Source organism: Trichophyton rubrum (genome assembly GCF_000151425.1).
Source record: "Trichophyton rubrum CBS 118892 genomic scaffold supercont2.2, whole genome shotgun sequence".
NCBI classification, from domain to species: Eukaryota; Fungi; Ascomycota; class Eurotiomycetes; order Onygenales; family Arthrodermataceae; genus Trichophyton; species Trichophyton rubrum.
This window is the reverse complement of record NW_003456427.1, coordinates 15363-42396: the sequence shown is the minus strand read 5'-3', so window position 1 is coordinate 42396 and position 27034 is coordinate 15363. Positions and strand designations below refer to the sequence as shown.

The 27034-nt window shown below is 51.5% G+C and overlaps 16 protein-coding genes across 17 annotated transcripts in view; 8 read left to right on the top strand and 8 right to left on the bottom strand.

Moving 5' to 3' along the window:
* Positions 1-143: 143 nt before the first annotated feature.
* Positions 144-3008, top strand: TERG_01556 (uncharacterized protein). Its single transcript, XM_003236782.2, has 3 exons — positions 144-1907; positions 1981-2085; positions 2152-3008. Exons 1-3 carry the CDS (start codon positions 1615-1617, stop codon positions 2846-2848), a joined length of 1095 nt encoding a protein of 364 aa, XP_003236830.1. The 5' UTR covers positions 144-1614; the 3' UTR covers positions 2849-3008.
* A 201-nt stretch (positions 3009-3209) lies between these two features.
* On the bottom strand, positions 3210-4826 carry TERG_01555 (uncharacterized protein). Its single transcript, XM_047747780.1, has one exon. It carries the CDS (start codon positions 4282-4284, stop codon positions 3292-3294), a length of 993 nt encoding a protein of 330 aa, XP_047603745.1. The 5' UTR covers positions 4285-4826; the 3' UTR covers positions 3210-3291.
* Positions 4827-7056: 2230 nt separating this feature from the next.
* TERG_01553 (methionine-tRNA ligase) lies at positions 7057-8238 on the bottom strand (the record flags this gene model as incomplete). The annotated part of the gene is made up of 3 exons (XM_003236779.2): positions 7057-7374; positions 7462-7945; positions 8003-8238. 3 exons carry the CDS (start codon positions 8236-8238, stop codon positions 7057-7059), a joined length of 1038 nt encoding a protein of 345 aa, XP_003236827.2.
* A 665-nt stretch (positions 8239-8903) lies between these two features.
* TERG_11733 (uncharacterized protein) lies at positions 8904-9353 on the top strand (the record flags this gene model as incomplete). Its single annotated transcript, XM_047750799.1, has 2 exons — positions 8904-8988; positions 9127-9353. The coding sequence occupies 2 exons, from the start codon at positions 8904-8906 to the stop codon at positions 9351-9353; spliced, it is 312 nt and encodes a 103-aa protein (XP_047605455.1).
* Positions 9354-9584: 231 nt separating this feature from the next.
* On the top strand, positions 9585-10177 carry TERG_01552 (uncharacterized protein; the record flags this gene model as incomplete). The annotated part of the gene is made up of 2 exons (XM_003236778.1): positions 9585-9633; positions 9693-10177. 2 exons carry the CDS (start codon positions 9585-9587, stop codon positions 10175-10177), a joined length of 534 nt encoding a protein of 177 aa, XP_003236826.1.
* A 218-nt stretch (positions 10178-10395) lies between these two features.
* TERG_01551 (uncharacterized protein) lies at positions 10396-10905 on the bottom strand (the record flags this gene model as incomplete). Its single annotated transcript, XM_003236777.1, has 5 exons — positions 10396-10470; positions 10554-10600; positions 10667-10750; positions 10808-10820; positions 10870-10905. 5 exons carry the CDS (start codon positions 10903-10905, stop codon positions 10396-10398), a joined length of 255 nt encoding a protein of 84 aa, XP_003236825.1.
* Positions 10906-11292: 387 nt separating this feature from the next.
* Positions 11293-11755, top strand: TERG_01550 (60S ribosomal protein L38; the record flags this gene model as incomplete). Its single annotated transcript, XM_003236776.1, has 3 exons — positions 11293-11356; positions 11481-11609; positions 11706-11755. 3 exons carry the CDS (start codon positions 11293-11295, stop codon positions 11753-11755), a joined length of 243 nt encoding a protein of 80 aa, XP_003236824.1.
* Positions 11756-12303: 548 nt separating this feature from the next.
* On the bottom strand, positions 12304-13285 carry TERG_01549 (uncharacterized protein; the record flags this gene model as incomplete). Its single annotated transcript, XM_003236775.1, has 3 exons — positions 12304-12993; positions 13101-13180; positions 13264-13285. 3 exons carry the CDS (start codon positions 13283-13285, stop codon positions 12304-12306), a joined length of 792 nt encoding a protein of 263 aa, XP_003236823.1.
* Positions 13286-13614: 329 nt separating this feature from the next.
* On the bottom strand, positions 13615-15621 carry TERG_01548 (uncharacterized protein; the record flags this gene model as incomplete). Its single annotated transcript, XM_047747779.1, has 4 exons — positions 13615-14976; positions 15046-15177; positions 15324-15510; positions 15584-15621. 4 exons carry the CDS (start codon positions 15619-15621, stop codon positions 13615-13617), a joined length of 1719 nt encoding a protein of 572 aa, XP_047603744.1.
* Positions 15622-16202: 581 nt separating this feature from the next.
* On the top strand, positions 16203-16660 carry TERG_01547 (uncharacterized protein; the record flags this gene model as incomplete). Its single annotated transcript, XM_047747778.1, has 3 exons — positions 16203-16210; positions 16299-16530; positions 16592-16660. 3 exons carry the CDS (start codon positions 16203-16205, stop codon positions 16658-16660), a joined length of 309 nt encoding a protein of 102 aa, XP_047603743.1.
* Positions 16661-16943: 283 nt separating this feature from the next.
* On the top strand, positions 16944-17993 carry TERG_01546 (uncharacterized protein; the record flags this gene model as incomplete). The annotated part of the gene is made up of 1 exon (XM_003236772.1): positions 16944-17993. The coding sequence occupies one exon, from the start codon at positions 16944-16946 to the stop codon at positions 17991-17993; it is 1050 nt and encodes a 349-aa protein (XP_003236820.1).
* Positions 17994-18046: 53 nt separating this feature from the next.
* TERG_11732 (uncharacterized protein) lies at positions 18047-18406 on the bottom strand (the record flags this gene model as incomplete). Its single annotated transcript, XM_047750798.1, has 1 exon — positions 18047-18406. One exon carries the CDS (start codon positions 18404-18406, stop codon positions 18047-18049), a length of 360 nt encoding a protein of 119 aa, XP_047605454.1.
* Positions 18407-18558: 152 nt separating this feature from the next.
* On the bottom strand, positions 18559-20028 carry TERG_01545 (uncharacterized protein; the record flags this gene model as incomplete). Its single annotated transcript, XM_003236771.2, has 4 exons — positions 19723-20028; positions 19494-19642; positions 19161-19404; positions 18559-19074 (listed from the first exon to the last, which is right to left on the bottom strand). The coding sequence occupies exons 1-4, from the start codon at positions 19933-19935 to the stop codon at positions 18559-18561; spliced, it is 1122 nt and encodes a 373-aa protein (XP_003236819.2). The 5' UTR covers positions 19936-20028.
* An 842-nt stretch (positions 20029-20870) lies between these two features.
* TERG_01544 (uncharacterized protein) lies at positions 20871-24411 on the top strand (the record flags this gene model as incomplete). The annotated part of the gene is made up of 2 exons (XM_003236770.2): positions 20871-21555; positions 21633-24411. Exons 1-2 carry the CDS (start codon positions 21170-21172, stop codon positions 24409-24411), a joined length of 3165 nt encoding a protein of 1054 aa, XP_003236818.2. The 5' UTR covers positions 20871-21169.
* Positions 24412-24755: 344 nt separating this feature from the next.
* TERG_01543 (uncharacterized protein) lies at positions 24756-25941 on the bottom strand (the record flags this gene model as incomplete). 2 transcript variants are annotated; one of them, XM_003236769.2, is made up of 3 exons in its annotated part: positions 25712-25941; positions 25368-25654; positions 24756-25275 (listed from the first exon to the last, which is right to left on the bottom strand). In XM_003236769.2, the coding sequence occupies exons 1-3, from the start codon at positions 25745-25747 to the stop codon at positions 24756-24758; spliced, it is 843 nt and encodes a 280-aa protein (XP_003236817.1). In that variant the 5' UTR covers positions 25748-25941. The 2 variants fall into 2 exon arrangements, with proteins under 2 accessions (XP_003236817.1, XP_047605453.1); XM_047749312.1 differs by having other exon boundaries at positions 24756-25654.
* TERG_11731 (uncharacterized protein) overlaps positions 25889-27034 on the top strand; it is a gene marked incomplete at its 5' end in the record, with an annotated part of 3922 nt that continues 2776 nt past the window's right edge. Inside the window, 2 exons of the mRNA XM_003236768.2 lie at positions 25889-26645; positions 26707-26978. Of these exons, the coding sequence (XP_003236816.2) occupies positions 25889-26645; positions 26707-26978 (1029 nt within the window). The remainder of the gene's footprint in view (positions 26646-26706; positions 26979-27034) is intronic.

The following is a 27034-nucleotide window of genomic DNA, read 5'->3' as shown; positions in this document are numbered from 1 at the left end:
TCGCTCGGGTCGCCCAAGACCCATGCTGCCATCTACACGCTACGGTCCACGATACCAGTGGGAGCCGGACTAGGGAGCAGCGCGAGTGTCTCCGTCTGCTTGAGCACAGCGTTGCTGCTGCAGGTCCGCATCCTGGCCGGACCACACCAGGATCAGCCGCCGGACGAGGCAGAAGTGCAGCTCGAGCGTATTAACCGGTGGGCATTTGTGGGCGAGTTGTGTATACACGGCAACCCAAGTGGTGTTGATAACACTGTGTCTACCGGCGGCAAAGCTGTCATATTCAGGAGAGGGGACTACTCCAAGCCACCAACCGTCACCCCAATGCTAGACTTCCCGCAAATGAAGCTTCTCCTGATCAACTCGCGCCAGCCTCGGTCCACAGCTGTCGAAGTTGCAAAGGTTGCCGCGCTGAAGAAAGCACACCCAGTCGTGACAGAGTCGATCCTGGATAGCATCGACCATACCACTGAGAGTGCATACCGCCTCATCGCCTCAGACGATTTTGACGAACACTGCAGTGAGAAGATAAATCACCTCGGAGAGCTATTCCGCATCAACCATGGCCTGCTCGTGTCTCTGGGAGTTTCTCACCCTCGCCTAGAGCGGATCCGAGAGTTGGTCGACCATGCTGATATCGGTTGGACTAAGTTGACGGGCGCTGGTGGAGGAGGGTGTACCATCACTTTATTCAAGGCCAAGTGGAACGAGGAAGCAATTGAACATCTGGAGGAACAGCTCAACGACGAGGGCTATGATCGTTACGAAACCTATCTAGGAGGAGACGGGGTGGGCGTTCTCTGGCCCGCCGTCCTCCAGAATGGCACCGACGAAGAGGGCGGCGAGGAAATAGACCAGATCAAGTTCGAGAATGCCGTTGGCATCAGCGGTATCGAACAGCTCGTCGGTGTTGGCGGACGAGAGAAGAGGGAAGGCTGGAAGTTCTGGAGACGCGGAACTTCGACCTGATTGATATACGCTTGATGCTGGATACAAAAAGGGGGGGAGTTGAATAGACTCCGTGGACGACGGAGATGGACTACTTCTTTTCTTCCCTACGTTTTCGGTCAACACCACGCTTGCTCGACTATTTTCTATTGGTTCGGAGTCTTGCGAGCTCTCTAATGCCTTTTATTTTGGCATGCTTCTTCCTTCTGACATCTTGATACTTGATACTCCTATGCCTTTCTAATAACTAGCCGTGTACGAAGTGAAGACGACGTTCAATTCTTGCTTCATTTCAGGCCCTGATTTTGCCTTTCTTTAGACCAGTACTTCACAGTAGCTACCAATACAATCTATCGTCCATCTCCACATAATCAATATCCTTTTTCTACTGCTTCGATCTCTTCCAATCTTTGCTTCTTCTGCTTCTTCTGTCTGGATGTCTTTTATAGTTGATTACCTAATCAGCCTATTGTGCCGTCCAGCTTCTTTGTTCGAACAATACAAAAACATCAATTCATCCCATGAGCCTTGGAGTGCGGCTTTGGATATAAAATAACACGAACCGCCTCTTCAGCCTACGCCGTCTGCCTGGCAGATGCCCAAGTCCATCTCCGTTGCTACTGGCTGGAATATGCAAAGAAATAAATAAAAACCCAATACCCTGCCATGTCAAAGTACTCCTCCGACCCCGCGTGGGCATCAGTTACTCCCATCCCTCTGGATGATGGATCAAACCGCTTTACCCAAGCAGACAGAGAAAATGCTGCTGGCGATGATGCTGTGACTACTGCTAATGTGGCTAGCGAGGCGTTGCCGCTTGCAACGATCGCCTATTCAGAGGGCTATGCCGAGGCCACAGCGTATCTGCGAGCTGTGATGGCTGCAAACGAGATGTCAGACCGAGCTCTTGCTTTGACCGAAGATGTGATTCGATCAAACCCAGCCCATTATACCGTCTGGTACGTTTAGTAGCTGTTCATATAAAAGGTTTGACGTGGGATTTTTGCTGACGACCGTGTGCCATTGTTACAGGCTGTACAGAGCACAAATACTCAATGCTCTAGGAAAGGATCTAAATGCTGAGCTTGCCTGGCTCAACCAGCTATCCACTCAGTATCTAAAGAGCTATCAGATATGGTAGCGAATATCCTATTCTCATATTTCGCCAAACAAGGATATATACCGCTAACAACATACCTATAGGCACCATCGCCAAGTGATAATGTCCAATGAATCTGTATTCCCTACCTTACCTGAAGGAGAACTGGAGTTTCTAGCGAAGATGTTTGCTCTAGACTCCAAGAACTATCATGTCTGGACATACAGACACTGGCTTCTGCGGCATTTCAAGCTGTGGGACTCCCCTGCTGAGTTGGAGGATATAGAAAGAATGATTGACGAGGATGTGATGAACAATTCGGCCTGGAACCATCGGTGGGTTATGCGATTTGCGCCGCGGGAGGGATTTGACAGCGGGCTGCCCGGGGTGGGAATCCCAGGCGGTATTGGTGGCGCCGGTGCAGGCAAGATGGTCGTTGTGGACGAAGAAATGGTTGATGGGGAGGTTGAGTATGCAAAAAAGAAGATTGTGTTGGCTCCTGAGAACCGAAGCCCATGGGCCTATCTGCGAGGTGTGCTTAAGGCTGCAGGCAGAGGCTTGGAGGACCTCAAGGGATTTGCAGAGCGGTTCATCGTTAAAGAAGTCGTTGAAGAGGGTCAGGGTGAGTTCTTGGTCAAGAGCAGCCATGCGTTGGAGTGGCTAGGCGACATATATGCCGAGCAGGCGCATGAGGCTGAGGCAAAGCACAGCGCGGTGCAGATGTTTACGCTTTTGAAGGATAAATATGATCCAATCAGGAGGAATTACTGGGAATACCGGATTAGGTCAATGGACAAGTAGGGAATGGAGAAGGTAGCAGTGAAATTATGTATTCAGTCTCTATTTTCTATCTCTCTCTTGCGAAGATATGTGCGGATGTTTTTGTATCAACACCGAAGGTCAAATAAAAGATAAGGACGAGGGATAGAAATGACACACTGTTATCTATACACAGTGATGGTAGAAAAGGGGTAGGGGCGTAATTAAAAAAAAAAAAAAAAAAAAAAAAAAAAAAAAAAAAAAAAAAAAAAAAAAAAAAAAAACAACGGCTTATATAATCACAAAAAACGATGCAAAAGGGTGTGTAGTAAGACAGTCCCGTGTCCCCGGATATATTTTTGAAACTCCCGCCAACGCCATAACCCCGTCATGTCAAGCCATCATTAAAGCCTGTCATATATACACCAGGCTTGTAGAAACAAAAAAGAGGCAAAAATAATTAAGCAGAAAAATTGGTATAATGTCTATGCTGCAGAAGGGGGTGGGACAGCAATGCTGCCTGGATCATCGCTTCCCCAGCCAGCATCGAGCTTCTCTCTCCACTCAGCAGCCATACTGAGGGAGACATTGCTTCCTCCACAAACAACAATGACAACTCTGGTCTGGGGTCCAAAGTTGGGGATGAGCTGCTGAAGGAATGTCTTGTTTAATCCTGGTACGACTGTCTCTCCGTTGGTGGCTGGTGCGCTACCCTCAGAACTGAGCTTGACTTTCTTTGCGGGCGGTGCATCGGTTTCCGGTTGGTGATGGGGTCCAAAGGCAGCCTCAACAGAGACACCGCAGGCGAGTTCAACAAGGATCTTCTCATCCTCTGCCAGGCGGAGGCATCCGCGGGCAGCGTCCGCATCCGAGAGAACGAGGGAGTGGGTTTTGATGCCTTTGGGGGGAGATTTGTAGTAGTCCCAAGTCTTTTGAGATATGCGGAGGACACCGAGTGAAGAGGCGGCCGATGAGATTTTTGGGAGGGATGTAAGGGAACCCTTTTTGACGGATGAAGCGAGGGAATCAGCACCCCGGGTCTCTGTGGCAATGATATGGATGTTGTCGTCTCTGGTGGAGGTGGTAGTCGCGGATGTTGTACCGTTGGTAGAAGCGTTGTTGGCAGCAGCTTCGAGCATAGGAGCCTGGCGCTCAATTCCCATAATGAGGCCATTCATGAGGCCGCCACCGCCCACGGAGCAGACGATAGCATCGCAAGGAAGCGCTTTATGGAGACAAGGGTCATTCTCCTCAGCCGGAGGTAGTTGGTATGCGAGTTCGTCTGACATGCTGCTGACGCCTTCCCAGATTTGCTGGCGGTCAAAGGGGTGTAATTCAATGGCGACAACCTCAGTGCCGCCAGGGGTTGGGTGGTCACTAAGCTCTTTCATCATCTCACGCATGCGAATAGCGGCTTCATCCAGGTTGATTCCGTGCTGGACGACATGGGCACCAGCCTGCTGCAACTTCTTGACCATGACCGGCTTAGTGTTGAGGGGCACAGTAACAGTGCAAGGGTAGTTGAGAGCGGAGGCTGCAAAGGCAGCTCCCAGCCCAGCATTTCCAGCTGAGGGGATGAAGAAGTGCAGCCGTTTGCCCTTGTTTGCCGGGTCTGCAGCATGGCTACGGACAAGATTTCCAATGCCGCGAGACTTGAAAGAGCCGCTGGGCTGGAGGTTGTCAAGTTTGAGGAAGACTCGGCTATATATGATCAGTTAGTCTTTTGTCTGTCTGTCTGTTTGTTTGTAGAACCGGAATGCAGGATTCGTACCATCCGGCAGCTTTGGAGAGACTGGTGGACTCAATCAAAGGAGTCTCAATCCATGGCAAGCGCAGACGCTGCTGCTTTTTGGGTTCCTCGATGCTTCCCATAGCGGCGGACGTAGTGATATCTGGTTGAACAGAGATATCAGCAGCAACGAAAGAATATGGGAAAGAAAGCAGACTAGACAGAGAGGACAGGTCTCAAAGAATAAAAAGAATAAGAATAACAAAAGGTTTAGTATGGACCGTCCGGGCGCTGGTATGTCTAAATATAAAACCTTCAAGATAGATATCCGGGCGGGAAACGGGATACTGTCATCGACTCGAACAAACTTTGGTACGGGAAGTGGCAGAAGTGGATAAGGATGCGACAGCGGAAGCCCTGGAACTCCGCCTGACGAACAAGACAGAATCCCGGGGCCGGCGGGAGCTTCTTCTTATACAGCCAGACTCCGTACTTCTCCAACTTCTCCAACTTTTGCCATGTTCCAGAAATTTTTTTTTCAACCCCCCATCGCGTCCCCAGGGTACCGACCTCCCCCCCTAACGGCCGGGAGCGCTAGATCGAGCAATCTCTAGCCTGCCAGGGAAGCTCGGGGATTTAGGCACAAGCTCAGCGTCCAGCCATGCATGGCCAGCCAGGAAGATGCCGGCATGTCAAAAGGAAAAAGCGCAGCCCCTTTGCTTCTTCGCCGCAAGCTTCTGCTGCCGTCTGAATATACTTAATAATAATAACATCGAGCTCCATCGCCGCCATCGTCATCACTCGCCGTGTTATTATTATTTGTTTTTTTTTTTTTTTTTTTTCGCCAGCGTCTTTGAGTGCTGACATAAGCTGCGCAAGATCCAGGCACGCCCCACAGTTTGCGTTTTCCGAGGGCCCAGCCAAGTTTCCCGCGGGATACCGAGGGCAGTTTCCCGGGCTCGTGTTTTGCCTACATTCGGCCGAAGCGAGCACGGGAAAAGATGGCTTCGATATATAAAGCCGATGATGGCGAGTATCGATATATCGTGCTGAATATTCCTATTGACGGTTCGCGAGGGACCGACAGGCACACAGACACACGTAAGGATGTAAGATATATCGATGTTCATGCTCAAGATAAGCAGATAGTTTTCAGGACGGCGGGCGCAACAAGAGCGCGAGATCCAGGCCAAACCGCCGATATCAACCCCAATCCGAGATCCTCAACAGGATCGCTCTGTCGGAGAATACTTTGCGCGTCGTCTACCCCGTACTCCGTAAGCTGTTGGGCGTGGTCAGATGGGTGCCTGGGGGAGCGGCTGATTGCCCAGTCCAGACGCCCTCTCGTAGTCGATCATGGAGAAACGGGATGGAGGGCCTTGAGGACGAATCGCCGAGTCGGTCAAACGACCCAGTGGCCTTCCCTTGTTGTCCCTTGCTCTTAGCACGGCTCATCCTGCTAGCAGTGCATGTAGTAACGTTGAGATTATTACGTGCATCTTGCTTGCTTGCTTGTTTCTCTTCTGCATCCTTCTTCCCGGCTGGACTCGGGCGCGGCTACCGATGTCCAGATCTGGTCCTTTGCACTGCATGGATGGAAATAATGGGGACGTGTGACCCGGCAATTTTTGCTTCTTCATTTCTCCAAATCGACTTTCTTCATTTTTGTTTCTTCTCCTTTTTCTTCTTTGTCCTTTTTCTAGTCAGCTGATCCATAATGCACACTGTCGCCCATGGGCGGATGATAGGATTAGCCGAAGTCTAGATCAGACGTTCTCGGTAATGTACCACAGCTGTCAATTGGGGCTTTGTAGGGGGCTCGTTGGCTCCATTGATAAACCAAATACCATCTGTAAATTTGCCGGCTTCCATTGAGACGGCGATGGTCAAGCAACGTCGAACCATGGCCAGCACATGATATAAATAGAATACGCGTATTGGATGGGCGCGGGCTGTTTTCAGCTAGGGTTTATCTCGAACAGAAGCCCCAGGGATTTTGTTGGGCTCTTTCTGCTTACCTCGTGGTCTATTCAACCCCCGAACGGTCTCTCTATCTTAGCATCAAAATACTGGGGGACATGCGAATTGGAGTTTCTCATACGCGTGGAGGAGTGGTTGCGGGATGACGTCCAAGGGCCGGCGGGTAGGGCCGAGCGAATCTGCTCTCGTATCTCGGTTTAAGCAATCTTTTAGCTCAGACTATTGGATCGCCTCTTTAGATAGTCCTGAGGGAGGCATTTGGGTCTGGCTGACCGTCACACTCAAGTTTGGGGTGTATTTCATCTGTGGCTTTCGGGGTAAGACGTGAGGGCTTGAGGTTGGGGTTGGTGATGGTTAGTTTAGTTGTCACATGAGCAAGGTCAACCATTAACTTAGGTGCAAAATTATAGTTGCGACTCTCTATCGGCTTTAATCTCTATCGTACAGCAGTCAATAACACTCTAAGCGTACGGATAATATACATACAAGAAGTTCTAACAAGGAGATCTAGGGCAATTCCCCCATTCCGTTATGAGATACATCATTCTTCGCTCAACAGCGGTGGGAATAGCGTCCCTGCCTGCCCTTTTCCTAGCGGCATCCTGGGCGTCCCATAGTCAGGATCAGCCCCATACTTTGCGGCAGCATATGACCGCTTGCTGAGGTCTTCCTCTACACCGAGCATGTTGAGTAGCTTCTTAGCCTTCTCGGGCATGAAAGGTTGCAGGAGGATGCCGGCAATGCGGAGAGACTCGGTTGCATTGTAGATTACTCCAACCAACAGGTCGTATGCCATCGGGTCAGTGCCCGCCTCCTTCGCGAGGTTCCACGGTCCAGTGCTCTGGACATATCTATTTGTCTACACCGTCATTCTTGTTAGACTTGCAATGCACCCGGCTAGAAAAAGTCATCATAATCGGTGAGAGGGTCGGAAATGACAACTCACCTGGTCAATGATCTTCACTATCTCCTCCAGCGCTCGGCGAGGGTTCAATTCATCCATCTGGTTGGATACAAGGCCCGGGACCTTCTCCAAAAATTCCATGTGCTCAATTTCAGATTGATCTTTGGCTCTTCTGTTGCCCTGTCCATCGGTCATCTTGACAACGCTCTCTCTCACATTCCATCCCTTGCCTCGCATCACCCGACTACAAAGATTGCCTAGCCCGCCTTGCAGGATGTTTTTGTAGTCTCGTACGATATACGAATTGTCGTAATCCGTATCGCTAGCAAGACCCCCGTTCATAGCCAAGTAAAACCTCATCGGGTCTACACCGTACCGTGCCATGGCAAACATTGGGTTGACCACGTTACCGGTAGATTTGGACATTTTCGAGTGGTTCATCGTCCAATGTGCGTGTGTCAAGATGGTCCGGGGTAATGGCAGGTCCAGTGCCATCAGGAAAGCTGGCCAGTAAATACAATGGAACCTAGATGGTATTAGTTGACATCTACGAGTATTAGAAGCTTTCGTGCGAATAGCGCACCTCGTGATATCTTTGCCCACGACATGGACATCTGCAGGCCATATCGACTCTTGCTCGCGGCCAGGGGTGAAAGGGTATCCTGCGTAGGTGATATAGTTGACCAAAGCGTCCAACCAAACATATATGGTTTGTGTCGTATCTCCAGGGACGGGAATTCCCCATGAGAGCCGGTCGACGGGGCGAGAAATAGAAAGATCCTGCAATCCAGACGCAACATTCTGTACTATACTATCCATATACACCTTTGGCTGAATGAATTCTGGATTCTTGCGGTAATGCTCTAGTAATCGGTCTTGAAAGGCGGACAATTTGAAGTGGTAGTTCGTTTCCTGAGAAAATTTTACCTCTTTCCCTGTTTCAATTGAGGCCTTAACAGCAGAGTCAGTCTCTACAACACCATCAAAGGAGGAAGTTGATATTTACCATCAGTTTCCGCCCGGTTGCTGGATCAAGTGTTGAATGCACGGCAGAGGCTGGATAAAACGTCTCGTCACTAACAGAGTACCAGCCTTCATGCTTGCCCTCATAAATATAACCACGGTGGTTAAGGTTTTCCTACAACAACGTTGGTAAAAGAGCCCGGGGAGATTCGAAAAGGAGTATCAATACCCAAAAGAATTGTACAGCAGCTTTATGCGCCGAATCAGTTGTTCTGATGAAGTGGTCATGGCTCGCATTTGCTTCTCTGGCCAGAACCTGCGAGATGTTAGTCTCTCCACAGCCCCATGTATATTGCGCATGTTGAGTGATAACCGGACCTTGAATGTTTCACAATTCCTATCGCAAAGCGCCTGAGGTTCCAGTCCATTTTGAAGCGCAGCTTGTTGAATCTGCAACTGACGTATTAGCCCCCTTGTTCCTCCAAATTACCATACATATTATCGTCTCACACCTTCATCCCATGCTCGTCAGTCCCCGTCAGGAGCTTCGCATCGCCGTTACCAAGGAGGACCTGCCATCGTTTGAGTATATCGGCGATAAGGATAGTATAAAGGTGGCCGATATGTGGTGCTATTCACAAAAATTAGCTATCACTACCTCACAAAGCCTTTAATCCGTAATCCCACCTGCATTGACGTAGAATATAGGCGTTGTGACATAGTATGTCTTTGGTTTTGTCCCAGGCGTTGCTTCGGTTGTATATCTGCGATTAGGAGGCTGCTGCCAGGGGGCTCTTGTCTGTCGACATGAGCCGCATATCCAAGAGTTTGGCTTTATTTTCCTGAATCTTAAGCTCTGCGAGAATGTCCGGAGCTCAGCTTTCAACATTGTGGCCCATAAAGCCCGGATTCGCTCCTCTGGATGGTCAGAATCGTTCTGGCGAGTTTGCGCTGTCGGGTCAGGTGCATAAGTTTTTGGAATAAGTATTTTGCCGATGATGGTCCAAGCTCCTGGCAGTCTAAAAATATTCATTATCAATGAAATTCATTCAACCTGCAACCGCTTTGGCTAGCAGGTATTATTATTTTGCTTCATTTAAGATATAGTATTTATTTTTTATTGCGACATAATTCACCCACTTAGTCATCTCTATATATAATACCTTCTGGTGTACAGCAAAGCGTCCCAGAAACTAGGCACCATGACCGCCGCGATTCAAGAAGATATTCTCACAAAAGTCTCAACAGATGGTGAGAACCCAGCTCATATCAGGTTCTTTATCGATTACCTACTAAATATATTGTGCCAGCGACTACAAATTTTGTTCAGTCCTACTACTCTGCCCTTGACAATGCCCGGTCAACGCTCTCCACTTTCTACGCTCCCACGGTGACCAATCTTCTATTCAACGGCAATATCGTAGCCGACGGTGCTTCTGTTCAAGATATATTTGTCAACCAGCTGCCTCCTACACACTACGAAGTCCAGTCGTATGATTGCCAGGTCCTCAACCCGAATTATCCAATGATTCCACCCGCCACCGCGGACAATGTGGCTAGTCCATTTGGAGCCAACGCAAATCGCAATACCTCAGATCCAGTGAAGAATATGTCAATATTAGTTATCGTGAGCGGTTATGTGAAATTTGGAGAAGGAAAAGAAACTTGGGATTCACCAAATCGAGGGTTTAGCGAGACTTTTGTCCTGGTTCCAAATCCACAAGCGTCCAGCGGGCCCAAAGCACGGGGAAAACAGTGGTTAATACAGAGTCAGAACTTTAGGATCGTTGTTTGATGGGTTTCAGGGCTCAGATAACCACTTGGATGCTTTGTACCACCTGCCCGATTCCACTGCAAAACTTGCTATCAAGCCGCTTGGTATATTCAAGGGCCTGTTATCGGGTACGACATTACGATACGGTGCAAGGGAAGATATTCCTTCAATCGCCAAAATCCGAACAAGCATTCCCTTAGTCTAATACTATTGTGTCCACCAACATGATACCCACAGAGCTAAGGCCTCATATTGGCTTTTACCCTCTCCAACAACTCTTCCCTTGAAGCCTTCTCATTAGGAAGCAGTCCACGCTATGATATGGCAGCTATATCAGCATCGGAATCCAAGCCCCATACATTGACACCATTTGGAAATGGAATTTGCATCGGCTTACCACTCGGAGCCACCTACGTAGCTCGTCAAACGTCCAATATTCAGGATCTACTTGGAGACTCCGTTAGATGTTGGTATCAATCATAGAGGTGCGATCGATGCTAGAAACCTTACCTCCAGTTGGATCGGCTTCAGCGGGGAACATTTCACTTCCCCATATACTCCATACTGCAGCAACTGTCACAAGACCAACAAACCCTAGATAATCAGTTATTTAAATACTATCTACTGTTTTGCCGGGCACCATATATTTACCGACAAGTAGGTTCTTTGAGGCGTCAGTACAGTTGTGTAATATACTTTGAAGGAGGTCGTACCTTAGACTGCAGAGCTTTGTCCAGCGGTGTAGGCATTGTCTTATTGTTATATAACTGGTTTTTGATAAAATACGACAGTTTAAAGAATGGGATGGGAGATGAATGGAGGACAAAGCCACTCTCTATATATACCCATCTTCTACATCCAGATCCTTATGGCCAGTTGTTTTCAAGTCCCGGGGTTAATGCAGTTGCCTGAACTAACCCCGATCTGGGACCCTAAACGCCTTAGGCGCCAACACAAGCGCCCGTATCCTGATTTGGCGATAAACCAGGGCTCCACCGTCGCGAAACCCTAATTGAAGTTCGCACACAATCAATATTTCCGACCTTTAGGAAGAACGACTAGCGACAGCGAGGTTCATTCATTCGACACCACCCGGCCATTAAACAACGACCGCATACTCGTACTTTTCGCCCACCATGCCTTCTGAAGTCTCCGATATCAAGCAGTTCATTGAGATCTGCCGACGGAAGGACGCTTCCTGTATGTTTTGCCCTATATCGATGTTGTGTTTTATATGCTGTCCAGTGCCATTCACGAGACATGTTTTTTGTTGGATATAGCGGTTTAATCAAAGGTCATACTGGCTGATTCTCTTCTCTTTTAGCTGCCCGCATCAAGCGCAACCGCTCTACCCAGCAGATCAAGTTCAAGGTCCGATGCAACAGATTCTTGTACACCCTCATCCTCAGAGACGCCGATAAGGCAGACAAGCTCAAGCAGAGCTTACCACCTGGTACGTTCTATTCGACATACAATAGTGGAATGAAGGGAGGAGTGAGCGCATCTGCGCTGGTTGAACTGGTTTACTGATGACTGTCTCATTTTTTAGCCCTGAAAATTATCGATGTCTCCAACGGTACCAAGAAGAAGTCCACCTAGATATAGAGATTGGGTGAATTGAGGGGTGGTGCCGTCGAATAAAAAAAAAAAAAAAGAATCTAATGCGGGAGGGCATGATCTTATATCGGGAGGATTGGATGGGATAAAAGCGTGAAAAGGTCCAGCACACAATCCAAGGAGATACGTTGTGCATTGGCGAAGCCAACTGATGTAATTACAACCGAAAGCACGCCATAACCGCATCTCCGATCCCGAATTGTCTCGTTCTTATGATATCCCAATGAATTACACCCTACCTGAAACTTACGGCCAGGGCTTTTTCCACAAAAATATCCATACTACACTTTGTATGCAGCACAACATATCATATAAATGGCCTACTACGAGCTCTTGATGAGGTACTACATATGTTAATGATTAGGGCCAGCATCGTATGTTAGCGCCTGTAGAAAATACGTCATCAGTGTACTCAACTTTTCAAGGAGTACTGCCGAGTCGATCAGTGAAGCAGCTTGCTAGATGAAGCTATACAGTCACAACTCGACTGAGGGACTCTCAAATCTCAAATTCTAAAGTCCAAATTATGCTCAGTTATAAGGTAGCTCTCTATATGCATCTATTCCGTAATGCTTCATCCATGCTTGCAGTTCCCCGGAGTCTTCTAGACCGTACTTCCTTAATTCCAATTCCCCAAAGACATTTGGCTCATCCGATACAGTAGTAAAACCAAGGCTTTTAAAGAGAGCCACACTTCGCTCGTTGCTGGCTGCGATTCTAACCACGAAATATTCAAGCCTTTTAGCTGATACGATTTCCGGTCCGCCTACTCGCATAGATCCAGTACGGCCCTGATATTCCGATAGAATTTGGTCCATATGAGCGACCACATAACTCAAGAAACAGATCAGGCTTGCCCTCCCGTATCCTCTTCGTTGCAAATGCTTCTCCGCGATCATTAGTTCTACCTCGCCTACGACCACTTCTTCTAGTGCGTTGTCCAGTTCCTGGTCATTGCTATCGTGTTCTTCCAACTTCAAGAACAGATTCACGTCTCCTATCATCCGGTCCGAAGCGTCATCATCCGTAGATTTGATTTTATATGAGCTCCTGGCTTGGGATGACTCCGAAGCGTCTGCCTCACCGGAAGCGGTAGACGTCGAGGGTATGGGTTGGCAGGTGATAAATGTCAACTTGTCTGCATCCTGTCTCCAGCTCTGTTGCATCTGATACTCTTCTTCTAAAGTAAGGGGTTCTGAAGCTGTAGCTTCTTGTATCTCCTGATATCCTGACATGGATAAGTCAGCGTCAGACTCCAGGGTGTATAACGTTTATAATAAACAGTGTTGATGCTTTGAGAATGCCTAGCCCGTCAGGAGAATCATACAGGATCTTTCATCCATTCATGGTATTTTGGTACATGGTGCTTTGAGTATGGCACCAGAAGAACTCTCGAAGAGGACACACCTATAAGGTATTAGCAGTGAGTTCAAGAACCGTTGCCCCGCTTTAGTAAATCGTCCTGAATCAGGCCAATGGTGTATACTTACATGTATTCTCATTTATGAGCATCTTGGGTCGCTTTTCCAGTAGCTCCTCGTAGGATATTGGGCCATATGTTAAGGACGACGTTGAGAAGCAAATTAAAGTTAGTTGTGGCTAACTTTAGGCAGTGAATTTGATAGTTTGGGCGTGAGATAGCTTAACCCTAGCTAGCAGAAAAACTACGAGCTTTCTACTTGAATATCATCAGTGAATTGCAGTATGTGTTTGGAGCATACATCCGCGTAAGGCATTCCTGCTTCGCTACTAAATTCCAGCGTGAAAAGCTTTAAATTAATATGTCGTTTAGAGTTGCATGTAATTTTTTAAAGGCGCTTGCTAGACAAAATCATCAATATTCATGACGCATCAGGCATTTCTTCCTCCTTTTCAGTGGTACCGTCTTTTGTTACAGTACCAAACTTGACGACCTCAATAGCCAGAGTCTCGGTATCTAGCAGGACTATCTCTCCGGTTTCGTGGAACTTGGGCAGGGCTATTAGCCTGACTTTTGTGATGCTGTCCTCGGCAGTCCCCCAGTCACCACCTTCGATAATAGTAGATTGGAAGCGTGGCTGATTCCCTGTGAAGAATACATGCGGGCACGATTGTATGACAAATGGGTCTTTGTCCTGGTATGGATAGCACCCTGGATAGACGGTTAGCATGGAGCCTGCTGCGTGGTGGGCGCTATGTGATGGAGACTTACATATAGTGTCGGGCGCAGTCGGGACGCCGCAGCGCCATTTAAGCAAGTGTTCCATCAGCTTAAGCCGCGCGCCATTCTCTATATCTTCAACTTCGTCGTCCTCTAATTCTTCGAGATTGACGTATCGGAGAACATCATCGACATTCTGCCCACTGGTACCCCAAAACCTCCAACCCTCAATATCACCTTCCCAAGGGTTTGTGACGTTATCTAGCCAGCCAGGCTCAGATGGTAGGGCCTGTCTTTTTGGCGCTATGGGAGGACAGTATGCTTTCGACCGAGGAAGCATAGCGGTGTGTATTTCCTGTTGTGGCAGAGAGAAGTTTGCCGGGTCCGTTTCGCCAGGCATCAGGGTCACGGGGATACTTGGGAGTATATCAGAGAGAAAGCTGTCAAAAAGGGTAATTGGTGAGGCGTTGTAGGCTGATGCATCGTAGCCATATTTTTTTGGTTGACGCTTTTCCGGGTTAGCAGCATCGTTGGCGGTAGAGGCAACTTTGGCCCCCAGGGAGTTTCCCGCGATGATAAGGCGTGAAATCTGAGAGGGATTGGTGGAGGTGTAATCATCCGTGCTGGGGATGGTTCCGGTATAACCAAGGAGGTAGTCCGCGAGGAGGGACAGGGCCACTGTATCCCCAGAAGTGCCAGTAATGCCCAACCCACTGACGAACGCAATTTTCTTGCTCTTTCCAGATCCACTGCCACCCGCTTCTAGAGCACTGTGTTTGCGTTTCGCCGGTACACCGACATCTGTAGTGGGTTCCTGCTCTCTCTCCCATCGCGCAGGCTGTGGGGGTATATCCGGAACCTTGATATCAACCACTTCAAATTGACCGTCTGCGTTCTCTGTCCCGAGGACTGCGACAACAACCCCGGTAACTAGGAAGGTTGATTGCAATAAACTTCCTGTAAGCACCAATCTTCCCGATTCATCTTCCACCATGGTCTGGGTAGGTTTTTTGCTGTTAGGATCGTTGTATGTCTTTTGTGGTACCGGGGCTGCAGTCCAATTCTAGCGATTTAAAAGTACCAGTCAGCATAAGCCACAATTGTTAACTGCTGCAAGATGGAGTACGCATACCTCTTTAGAGATGTCGTCCATAATACTGGGTTTTAACGGAAGATCCATGTAAACCGTCCCCACGATCCACGACAGCTTGCCCTGGCGGACATCGAGCACTCGATCAACCCTTCGCGCATACTCTCCAGCAATCTAGCCGATATAAAAGAGAAGATTAGCGTCTTCTTTCGAGTAGCTACAGTCCGAGCCCAAGTCCGTGTCGCTGCTCATGTTGCTTTGAACCTACTTTAGAGGTATGGGACCGAGCTCTGCTGCGCTCAACCGGGAATCACACGTACATTATAGCCTTCCCAGGCGGCCTTTGCAACCTCCGCAACCGCCGGCTTGAGTCTTGTCAGCCGTAGGAAGTAGATGTCCGAGTATTGCTGCTGGTAGTGTCTTGCTGCGCCGGGGGGTAGCCGGAATGTGTCCATGGGATTGTATAGCGAGGTTTCACGGAACTGGGTCTCGGGAGAGTCATCGTCACTGCAAGGGATGTCAGTAAGAGAATCGCCGAACAGCTTGAGCTTGAGGTCAAGAGTGAAGAAGCCCGACTTACAGCGGCGGGCAGAGGAAGGCCTCCGCGGGGTCCTCCATGGCTATGTATGAGGCCAATCGGAGCGAAACCACCAAGAACTATCTCCCTCTGCGCTGTATCAGCTTCTCAGGCCACCTTCTTGGTCCTTGGCAACGCTCTTTTGCTGCGGTCTCAGCTACTTCAACCATCAGCCGGCGCTTTTTTGCATCTTCAAGCTCGACGCGCAAAAAGAGCGCGAACCCCATTTTGAGCCGCAGTCACGTGGAAGCCCACTCCCTGTTTAAATTCACGACTTCAACGACATCGAGCAGCTTTTTGTATTCACTCGGTGGCCTCGACGGGCTATATGAACTCACTAGTGGACTCTCTACAGGTCTTGTCTTTCCTTCTTCTCCATCTACTCTCTGCTTAGGGTGCAGACTTGCCATCCGTCAAAAGATAACTTCATCCAGTCCCTTAGTAGATTAGCACTACCTGACCGATTAATATGACCCCTGTTATAAAAGAAGATACTCCCAAGCTTTATAGAGGACAGAAGATGCTCTTGGGAGTTGTCTAGATCAGAGCAGGAGACTTACTGACTGCAGAAGCAAACTGGTGGCAGAGATGCTGCTTAGCCAGCTCTACGGCAATCCAATCGATGATTTGGTACAACCCCTATTCGCAAGGAATCTAGAGTCCTTGTCAAGATTGAAGAAATCAGAACTCACAGCTGAACTGACATAAGCACACGCAGTAATAGGCGATTTTCTCCAAGATTTACTCTCTCCAGAGCAGTGGACGTAGAACCACGGCTAATAGTTTACATTCAGTCGAGATATAAATGGATACATTCGGAATGGATCGTCCTAGCTATTACGATCTCTGTTTTATTTTACACCGCTAGGTCTTCATTCTTGTCAAAACAGGCACCGGCATGGCTCCTGTTCCCGATCATTCTCAGGGGTTGCGGGGTTCTTCAGCTACAGGTGCGTCACGTACAGCTTCTTGACCCAGAAATCGGATTGCAAGTTGACCGGCGTAATCCAGGCAGAATCCACCGTATTGATACTCCTGGTGCTGTATACGGTTTTGCACAAGCCTCATGCCTTCAACTAATGGGACTTACGAACGGTCTTTTAGTGCGACATCAAACAACCAAAGCCGAGGGAGGGGGTTTGCAGGGTGGGCATCCGGGGTGTATCTAGTAAGCTACGGCAGCCTGGCGTCTCATGGGAATGCGGAGCCGCGGCATCTCAGCTTAACTAGATATGTAGCGGCAGCTGGCGATCAATACAACCTGAAGCATCTCTACATGTGTCTTTTATCATCTTCAGTCACTTGGATGGCTCTCTATTCAACAAACATTCAATGATATAGCTAGTTACAACAACAGAGAAACATGGCATCCCCTATCAAAACACCGTTATGCGAGCTCCTCGGCATCCAGCATCCCATCCTCCTCGCTGGCATGGCGCGCACATCTGGCGGCCCCCTGGCCGCCGCCGTCTCCAATGCCGGCGGACTCGGCACCATCGGGGGACTCGGCTACAGCCCAGCACAGCTCGAGGAGATGCTGGTCGAGCTGAAGTCGCATCTGAAGAATCCCGGCCTGCCGTTTGGCGTTGACCTGGCGCTGCCCAAGGTCGGCGACGGCGCTCGAGCTACCAACCATGACTATACCCACGGCCAGCTCGATGAGCTGATCGAAGTGACCATCAAGAACGGCGCAAAGCTGTTTGTCTCCGCTGTGGGCATCCCGCCAGCCCATACCATCAAGCGTCTGCACGAGGCCGGCATCCTGATAATGAACATGGTGGGCGCTCCCAGACATGCCGAGAAGGCGCTGCAGGCGGGCGTGGATATCATCTGCGCCCAGGGGGGTGAGGGAGGCGGCCATACAGGGGACATCCCCTTCTCGATCCTGATACCGGCCGTCGTGGATGTCTGTCGCAAGTACCGCAGCCCGCTGACGGGCAAGACGCCGCTTGTTGTCGCTGCCGGCGGCGTCAACGACGGCCGCAGCCTGGCCGCCTCGCTGATGCTGGGGGCTGCTGGCGTCTGGGTTGGCACTCGGTTCGTTGCTGCGGAGGAGAGCGGTGCCAGCCAGCTGCACAAGGAGGCCGTGGTGAGTGCTGGCTTCGGGGACACCGTCCGGACGCTGGTGATATCTGGCCGGCCGCTGCGGTGTCGAGAGAACGACTACATCCGAGAATGGGAGAACAAGCCTGAGGAGATCCTGCGCCTGACGAAGAACGGCATTGTGCCGCTGATGAAGGACATGGAAGAGGATAAGGAGATTGATTTCCCCTTTCTCATGGGCCAGGTTGCGGCCGTCGTCAAGGATATCAAGCCAGCCAAAGACATCGTTGACTCCATGGTGGCCGAAGCCCGGCAGATGCTGGAGCTGGGACGCTCTTACATGGGGGATAGGCAGGGCAGCAAGCTGTGACCTGTCTATACTGTTTGTTTGTATACATAGAGCTGGCTTAGTTGATCTTATACTTAACCCCCCTGACAGTCCAGCACGAGATGAGTAGAATATATCAGGAGTACATAGGCCAGAAGGCGGGCCTTTACTTGCTTGCTACAATACCAATGATAATGACTACCACGACTTATTTGACCGGCGGATCGGGGGACTGGAGAACAGTAGAGACGAAGTAGATAAACAGAATCGTTACGCAAAACATTTCTAACTAACAGGGAGAGCTCAAGATGTGGCAGACAGCGGGATGGTTGGAAATGGGCTGTGGTGCATGGCATCCAAGGCAGAGGCATCAATTCAGCCCCCTGGACCGTATCGTTCAATATATCAAATGGCCTGCTTAAAGGGTTGACCATAGTACTCTGTGAGCATCGCATGGATTTAATCGATCACGCACACAGACACACACACACAATTTCCCCTATCTTTTATCTTTTCATTTTTTTTTTTTTTACCTCTTTTCTCTTGGGAGTTGTGCTTTTTTTGGTTCATATTACTCTACAATGCGATGCGTGGTCGGGGCCACGGGTTAATGCATGTATCCATTCATGACAGGGAGATTCCCATTTGATCGAGCCTCGATCATGGTGGGAGGCGGCGGCGGGCCAAAGACAGGCTTTGTCGGCTGAGCTCCGCTTGCTGCTGGATGCTGATGGTGATGGGGTTGCTCGCCCTCCCCGTGAGAGTGGTATTCACCGTCTTCACTAAGATCTTCCTCGTCTTCGTCGTCGTACTCCTCATACTCGCTCTCGGTGCCTTCGTCGTCCACGTCTAGCTCACCTTCGACGGCGTGGCCCCGGCCTTGTTGCTGCATTCGCCGGCAAAGGGCTTCAAGGCTGTTACTCTTCTTGCGCCATTTCTCGAGCTCTTCGTTGTTGCGCGTGCGTTCCTCGGCCATTTCAAGGATGTTCCTGTTTGTCTGGTCATGTTTGCGAGTCAGGGTTAGATTCTCCTTTTCCAACCGTTTGGTCTTCTTTGACATGTCTTCCATTTCCTTTCGAAATGTTAGGAATAGTTCGTTGCTGTTGTTAAGGGTATCTTCAACCTGAGTGAACACCGATTTTAGCATCTGCGGGAGCTATATTTTCGTCATGGAAGAAGACGCTTGATGATCAAATGGCGCTGCCATACCTGCTTGAATTTTTCGACGTAGATGTTAAGCTGGCTGCGAAGTTCGGCCTCGGTCTGCGAGAAAGTCGAAACCTGCGTGCTCAGGGCCCGGCATCTGGCGGCTTCGTTTTCTGCGCTGCGTCGTTGCTCTTCGTATTTGGCAGTAAGACTTTGGATTTCAGCGTCTTTGCTGCGCAAAATAGCCTTGTAATGCAGCTCTCGAGATTCAAACTGTTCTCCAATGGTCTTTATCTTTGCGCGGAGGCTATCAAAAAGTCAATATCCAATATTGAGTTATGGTTATAAAAAACTCAAAAAGGAAAAAAGAGAGAGAGAGAGAGGCGAGAAACATACGCTTCGTCAAGGTCGATATCGACATTTTCCACTCTGGAGCTTCCCTTAGCTGCCATCACATCCTGGATGTCGAAGAGTAAGGAGTCCAGGCGTTCGTTCACAATGCCGCGGGCTCGTCTTTCGGTATCATCAAGCCTTTTGTTTTCATCCTGTCTTATCGATCAATATCCGCCCTTTGGTATACACACATATACATCAAATCCGGCCACAATTTCCGGGGTAAACGCACTTTGACTTTCTTGTTCTCCTTGGTCAACTCTCTGCACAGCTTCTCGAGCTTATCCTTCATGGTAACCGTCTTGTTCAGCTCGGATTTTCCCTTGTCCTGGTCTTTCTGCAGCTGGTCCGCACGCTTCTTGCTTTTGTTGTGGTCACGGTCCAGCTTTTTCATCTCTGCCAGGAGTTCCGTATATTTCTTGTGCACAGTCTCAAGACGGGTCATTGGAGACTCGATAGTGCTTAGCAGTTGATTTAGGTCTCTGGTAGCCTTTTTGACCTCGCGCTCTGTAGATAATCACATTGGCCAGAAAAAAGAAAGAGAAGGCCATGAGGTTAGAATGAATAACTCTTTAGGCGCAAAGAGAAACAAGACAGCATAATCACAAGCAGAACCAAAGAAAAAAACAAAAGCAAGATCGAGACAGGGAGAAAAATAACATACCTATCTCCGCCTCCTGGTCCTTTTCACCAGCCGCATCTTGCTCGAGCTGGGATATCTTTGCAGCCAGCAGCTTGGAGGTTTCGCCTGGGTCGGCATGTTTCTTGCCCTTCCCTTTCTTTGCTATAGCAGTGGGAGCCATCGTCGTCCGCTTTCCGGGTCCTGAGCAGCACTGTATTCCCTCCGTCTCGTAATGGCTGATATCTTCTTAATCACTCCTCCGAAGGCCCTCCTCTGGGGTCCCTCACGACCGCCTCGCCGCTCAACAACAGGCAGCAGCCGCAACGTATACACTAACACAAGGGAAGTCCGCCGTCTCTACCATCCCAGTCGACCGTCCGTCTCCTCGCAGTAGCGTCCCAGGTGTGCGTTTTCTTCAGGTCCGAGGGAGGTTGGCGCTGAGTCCCGGTGGGCGGCAGCCGGTCCGCCCGCTGAACAAGAAGAACAGGCGGGCTCGAGCAAAAACAACAAGGTATGGCAGCCTGGTCGAAAACCGCTCGCGGTCTCTGCGTCCGTTGCTGCGTCGGTCTCTGCGTGTGCTAGGTTGCTGTCTCGCCGTCGCTGCGTCGGAGCAGGTTGTGTTGGTTCCGTCGAGGGCCAAATTTGTCAGAGCAAAGAAGAAAAAAAGACCAAGAGAAAATGGGATCACAGCCAACTGAGCAGCGCCGCAGCGTCTCTAGCGCCAAAGCGACTTCGTTTTTTTTTTTTTATATCATTTTTACTTCGCTGCAGGCTTGGAATAAATAACTAGACAGACAGAAGACGAGGACGAGGACGACAGTGGGATAGCTCGTCTCTGCCTGCGCCGTTCGCTACGTGAGCTATCTCTGGCTGCTGGTGGTTGACCGTCGTCGTTCTACACGGAGATTGCGATCTCGATTCTACAGCTCCGGAAGACAAAAGAGACAGGAAGACTCGGCTGGATCTCGGTTTGTTGGAGTCGACGATGGTCGTGGCTAGACACTGAAGACTGGATAATACAATTGACGCCTGAGAAGAGAGCGAGACGGCCGTGAAGATGCTGCGGTCAGGAGGCAGACTGGGCAAGCTGGGGGGCTTCAGGGCTCCGGCAGCGCTGTCGAGACAACATCCTCAGCCAGGGAGCAGCCTAGGTCTAAAGCTGAAGGACAGGAGATGGGCGTCTACGTCGACCGTGACGGCGCTGGAGAGCTATCCGGCGGCTGGCGAGAAGCTGCATGGCTTCATCGTGCAGCAGAAAAAGCACATCCCAGAGCTGCACCTGAGTGCCATCCACCTGAAGCACGAGAAGACGGATGCAGACTACCTGCATGTTGCAAGAGACGACAAGAACAATGTCTTTGGCATCTCGTTCAAGACGAACCCTCCGGATGCTACTGGAGTGCCGCATATCCTCGAGCATACCACCCTTTGCGGCAGTGAAAAGTCAGTATCCCAACACTACTGTATATATGACGAGTCTGGAGACAGAAAGATAAATGTGGCTAACAGATTGCTTCTAGATACCCCGTTCGGGATCCCTTTTTCAAGATGCTGCCCCGTTCACTCTCTAATTTTATGAATGCCTTCACCTCCTCAGACCATACCACATATCCCTTTGCTACGACCAACAAGAAGGACTTTCAGAACCTGCTGTCTGTCTATCTAGATGCAACGCTGCACCCACTGCTCAAGGAAGAAGATTTTCGACAGGAAGGCTGGCGGTTAGGTCCAGAGAACGCCAGAGCTGCTGAACACAGCTCGCAGGAAGGGACCTCGGGTGAACATGCAAAGGACGACGACATCGTCTTCAAAGGCGTCGTGTATAACGAGATGAAGGGGCAGATGTCTGATGCAAACTATCTTTACTACATCCGGTTCAGGGAGCAGATAATCCCGGCCCTGAACAACTCTGGTGGTGACCCGCAGCATATCCCGAAGCTCACGCACCAACAGCTGGTTGACTATTCCAGGTCAAACTACCACCCGAGCAATGCACGAATTTTCACCTATGGAGACATGCCCTTGGCTGATCATTTGGCCCAGGTAGGAGAAGTGCTCAACGGCTTCGAGAAGAAGGCCAATCCGCTGGACGTCAAGCTGCCTATCGACCTGAGCTCTGGACCGACCAATGTCACGGTGAGCGGCCCAATTGATACCTTTGCCAGCGAGGGCAAGCAAACAAAGACTTCGGTCTCCTGGCACGCGGGAGACTCCAGAGATAACGTTGAACTGTTTTCAATGGGGATACTGTCGTCGTTGCTGCTTGATGGCTACGGCTCTCCGTTGTACCGTGCTCTTATCGAGAGCGGAATCGGCTCGTCGTTCACCCCCAACACGGGGCTAGACACGTCCGGAAGAGTGCCTATCTTTTCGGTTGGGGTGAGTGGAATATCAGAAGCAGATGTACCCGACGTTCAGAAGAGCATACAAAAGGTGTTTGAAGAGCAGCTTTCCAAAGGCTTCAACGACGAAAAAGTACAGGGCATGTTGCACCAGCTCGAACTCGCACTCAGACACAAGACAGCCAATTTCGGCATGGGGATAATGGAAAAAGTCATTTCGTCGTGGTTCAACGGATCTGATCCGATGAAAGACCTGGCGTGGAACGAGGTGATCAACGAGTTCAAGAAGCGTTACGGAAAGGGAGGCTACCTGGAAGGACTGATGCAGAAGTATTTCATGAATGACAAGTACATGGCGTTTACGATGAACGGGGATCCTACATATAACGACTCGCTGGTGGAACGAGAGGCCGCCCGCAAGGAGACGATGATGAAAGAGCTCGGCCAGAAGTACGGGTCGATGGAGGCCGCCAAAGAACAGCTGAAGAAGGAAGAGCTGGAGCTGCTTAACGTCCAGGAGGCAGCGCAGCAGGCCGATCTGTCCTGTCTGCCTACGCTTACGGTCAAGGATATCCCGCGGCAAAAGGAGAAGAAGGAACTGAGCGAGTCGATGATTGACGGCGTTGACGTTGTGTGGCGGCAGGCCCCGACCAACGGGCTGTCGTACGTCCAGATATTGAACGCTCTGGACGAGCTTCCGGACCATCTCAGGCTGCTGCTCCCGCTGTTCAACGACTGCATTATGCGTCTGGGCACGAGCAGCAGACGCATGGAGCAGTGGGAAGACCTGATCAAGCTGAAGACTGGCGGGATCAGCTCGTCCACTTTTGCAGCGTCCTCTCCGCTGGCGCTGGACCGGTTCTCTGAAGGGATGCAGTTCTCGGGCTTTGCACTGGACAAGAACATGCCGGAGATGCTGTCGATTCTGACCACTCTGGTGAACGAGAGTGCGTTCAGGGGGCCGGATGCACCGCGGATGATCGAGGAGCTGCTGAAGTCGAGCTGCAACGGTGCGCTGGACGCGGTGGCGGCGTCTGGCCATCGTTATGCGGTGAACATGGCGTCGTCCACGCTGTCCCGGAAGTTCTGGGCGGAAGAGCAGACATCTGGCCTATCTCAGATCCAGAAGATGGCCCAGCTGCTCCAGGACGCCCAGCAGTCGCCGGAACGGCTGCAGGAGCTGATTGGCCATCTGCAGACGATCCAGGCGTTTGCTCTGGGACGATCATCTGGCCTGCGAATCCGAGTTGTCTGCGAGGCTGAGATGCGAGCAGAGAACGAAGCTGTCCTACAGCGGTGGTTGTCTGGGTTGAAATCCACGGCAGCAGCACCAGCAGCAGCACCAGCAGCTACAGCGAAAACATTCCCCAGGCCGTCGTCGGACAAGGTGCTGTATGACCTGCCATTCCAGGTGTCGTACTCGGGTTTGGCGATGGAGACTGTGCCGTTTGTGAGCTCGTCGAGTGCGCCCCTGAGCGTGCTGGCCCAGCTGCTGACGCACAACTACCTCCATCCCGAGATACGGGAAAAGGGGGGAGCGTACGGGGCGGGAGCGAGCAACGGTCCGGTCAGGGGCATCTTCAGCTTCTCGAGCTACCGGGACCCGAACCCGCTGAACACCCTGCGGGTGTTCAACCAGAGCGGCGAGTATGCGCGGGACCGGAGCTGGACGCAGCGGGAGCTCGACGAGGCGAAGCTGAGCATCTTCCAGGGGCTGGATGCGCCCGTCAGCGTGGAGGAAGAGGGCCACCGGTACTTCCTGAGCGGCGTGACGCATGAGATGGACCAGGCCTGGCGCGAGCAGGTGCTGGACGTGAGTGCGCGGGAGGTGAGCGAGGCAGCGCAGAAGTATCTTGTCGAGGCCGGGCAGCGGTCCTTTTGCCTGCTGGGCCAGAAGAAGGACGAGTGGCCTGATCTGGAGGGCTGGGAGGTGAAGAAGATCTCGATGGCAGAGTAATGCTGTACTCTATAGACTAGATGTAGGATAGATTGTGACTGTACTATATACCACTATATACCACTTGATATGCTTGATATTGCTCGAGAGGATATCCCGCGCTACGGACAGAGCTTGACATTTTTGCATCCCTTGCTCCATGGATGGCAGAGAGTCACCCTGGTATAAGTATATACGACTTATATATATGTACTACTCAGGGGAACAGCGCAAGATTGAAGAGCAAGACCACCTCCGTCTTTCAGACCTGCCCACACCCTCAAGGCCCAAGGGGGGCGGACTAAGAATGCGAGGACATACAAAAGGTAGATGGTAGAGCAGATGTAGTGAAAGTGAGGTAGTAGTTACAGGACGGGTCTTCGGGCAACCCCCCTGAGACGGACGTAGCCGAGCCAGCAGGAACCGTCCTCGCGCGAGATGACGGAGTGCAGCAGGTCGCAGGCCGAGCGGATGGCGTCCTCGCGGGCCTGGGGAGGCAGAGTCTCTATCATGGAGGCGCCCATGAGCCTGACCCATCCTGCAATTCCGGTGTCTTTGCTTCCGGAGTCACTCCCACCGGAGAGCATGGTCGGCCTGTACTCGACCTCGAGGGAGTCGACGACAAACCCGATGCGCTCGAGGGCGTCTCGCATCCAGGCGGCCGAGGGGAAGAACCAGGGGCTGGCGTCCCTGGCCTGCTGCAGCGGCAAGCCATGGAGCACGAGCGCAGCCAGCAGGGCAGCGTGGACCTCCGCGACGTTGCCGTGGCCGCCCATTTCGAAGACAAAGACGCCACCGGGCTTGAGGCAGTCGAAGATGGCCTGCAGGACGGGGATTCTGGTGCTGGCGTCTCTCAGGATCCAGTGCAGCGCTGCGTTGGACACTCTATCAACAGTCAACACAGCACAACACAGCACAACACAGCACAAAACGCCCTTGTAGCTATTCGTAGTAGTCATAGGGTATGTAGATCGTACACCTTGTCCCAGGAGCCGTCGACAATCTCGGTCTGCCCGAGCAGCCTGCAGTCGAGCACCCGGAAGGCCGCTGGGGACGAAGATCCCGCCAGCCGCACGCGAGCAGCCTCGACCATGGCCGGCGACGAGTCGAGTCCCAGCACGGCGCCGACGGCAGAGACGAACCTGGCCGTGAACTGGCCGTCGCCGCAGCCGACATCGAGCACTCTGTCCTCGCGGCGAGGCTGCAGCAGCTGCAGCACCGAGTCCGTCAGCCGGGGCACGAAGCCCGCCGCCGCTGCGTAGGCCTAAGTATCGTCAGTCAACACAGCCCGTACTCCGTAGAAGCCGGTGATAATTCGCACCTCTGAGGACCAGCCGTCCCTTTCTTCTGCCTGCATCTGCTCGTATCCCTTGAGCTGTCTGTGTGCGTCCAGTGTTGTGTGAGTGTAACGGCTCGCCGGCGCCACCGTCCACGCTCTGTCTGCAGCCACCGCTCGGCCAAGGTCGCCAAGGGCGCAGCTCGGGATCGCAAGTCGACGATGGAAGCTCCTGTCGATGCGACGGACGGGCAGAGGACGAGAGAAGAGCAGGCGATGGACGGGCGGCGGTCGAGGTTGCGGAAGAGATGCTGCCGCGAAGATGTTGGCCGGCGGTTGTTGGTCTTTTATATCCAAGCAGTCAACGATACACCAAACATCTACATCTACATCTACATCGACAGCAACATCGCCAGCATCGAGAGCAATACCCACAGTCCAGAGACCCATCGATGTGCATTGCCTGCGCGTCCGAGCAAGCCGGCCGATCAGCAGGAGGCAGGCGGAAGACTGGAAGACCGAAATCTCTGCTGCGATTCTGATTCTCCCCCGTACTCGCTGCAGCCTGTTCAATGCCTCATGGAGCCCGCAGACGGACGAAGCGACGAGAGCGACCGCTACGAGCAGGCGGACCCGCAGAACCATGAGCAGAAGAAGAAGAAGAAGAAGAAGAAGAAGAAGAGCTGTGAACCGTTCCCGGCGCTGCCAGAGCTGCCTGTGCCCCCCGAGAGCCTCGAGATGGCGACTCTAAACACCCCAAACACGCTGGAATCGCCAGCATCGCCGGCTTCACGATCGAGCTCGCCCATCTCGGTGGCCTCGGGCGAGCTGGGCATCGTCGCCTCGCGCCGCCCGACCACCGAGAGCGTCCTGACGACGGCCAGCAGGCAGCCCAGCGGGCCCTTTGCCGGCCTGCAGCGCTTCTGGTGGGCGCACATCTCCATCCGCGTCCCCAGAAAGCAGAACCGCGACCACTTCGGTACTCCCACCCCCTATAACCGTCTATGTTGACTGAGATATCCGTACAGCTGACAGCTTAGCCCTCGAGAGAACGTACCTGGCGTACATGCGCACCTCGCTGACGTTTGCCATGGTCGGCGTCCTCATCGCGCAGCTCTTCTCGCTCAACCACGCCGTCGTCCACAACGCCGACTTTGGCTTCCACCGCGTCGGCAAGCCGCTCGCCTGCGTCTGCCACCTCCTGGCCGTCCTCGTCGCCCTCGCCGGGGCCTATCGCTTCTGGCGCCAGCAGCATGCCCTCGCCCGCGGCAGGGTCCACGCCGGCGGCCGCGAGCTCAACTTCATCGGCCTCGTCTCTGCCGCCGTCGTCGCCGTCATCTTCGTCCTCGTCATCATGATCAGTGCCCG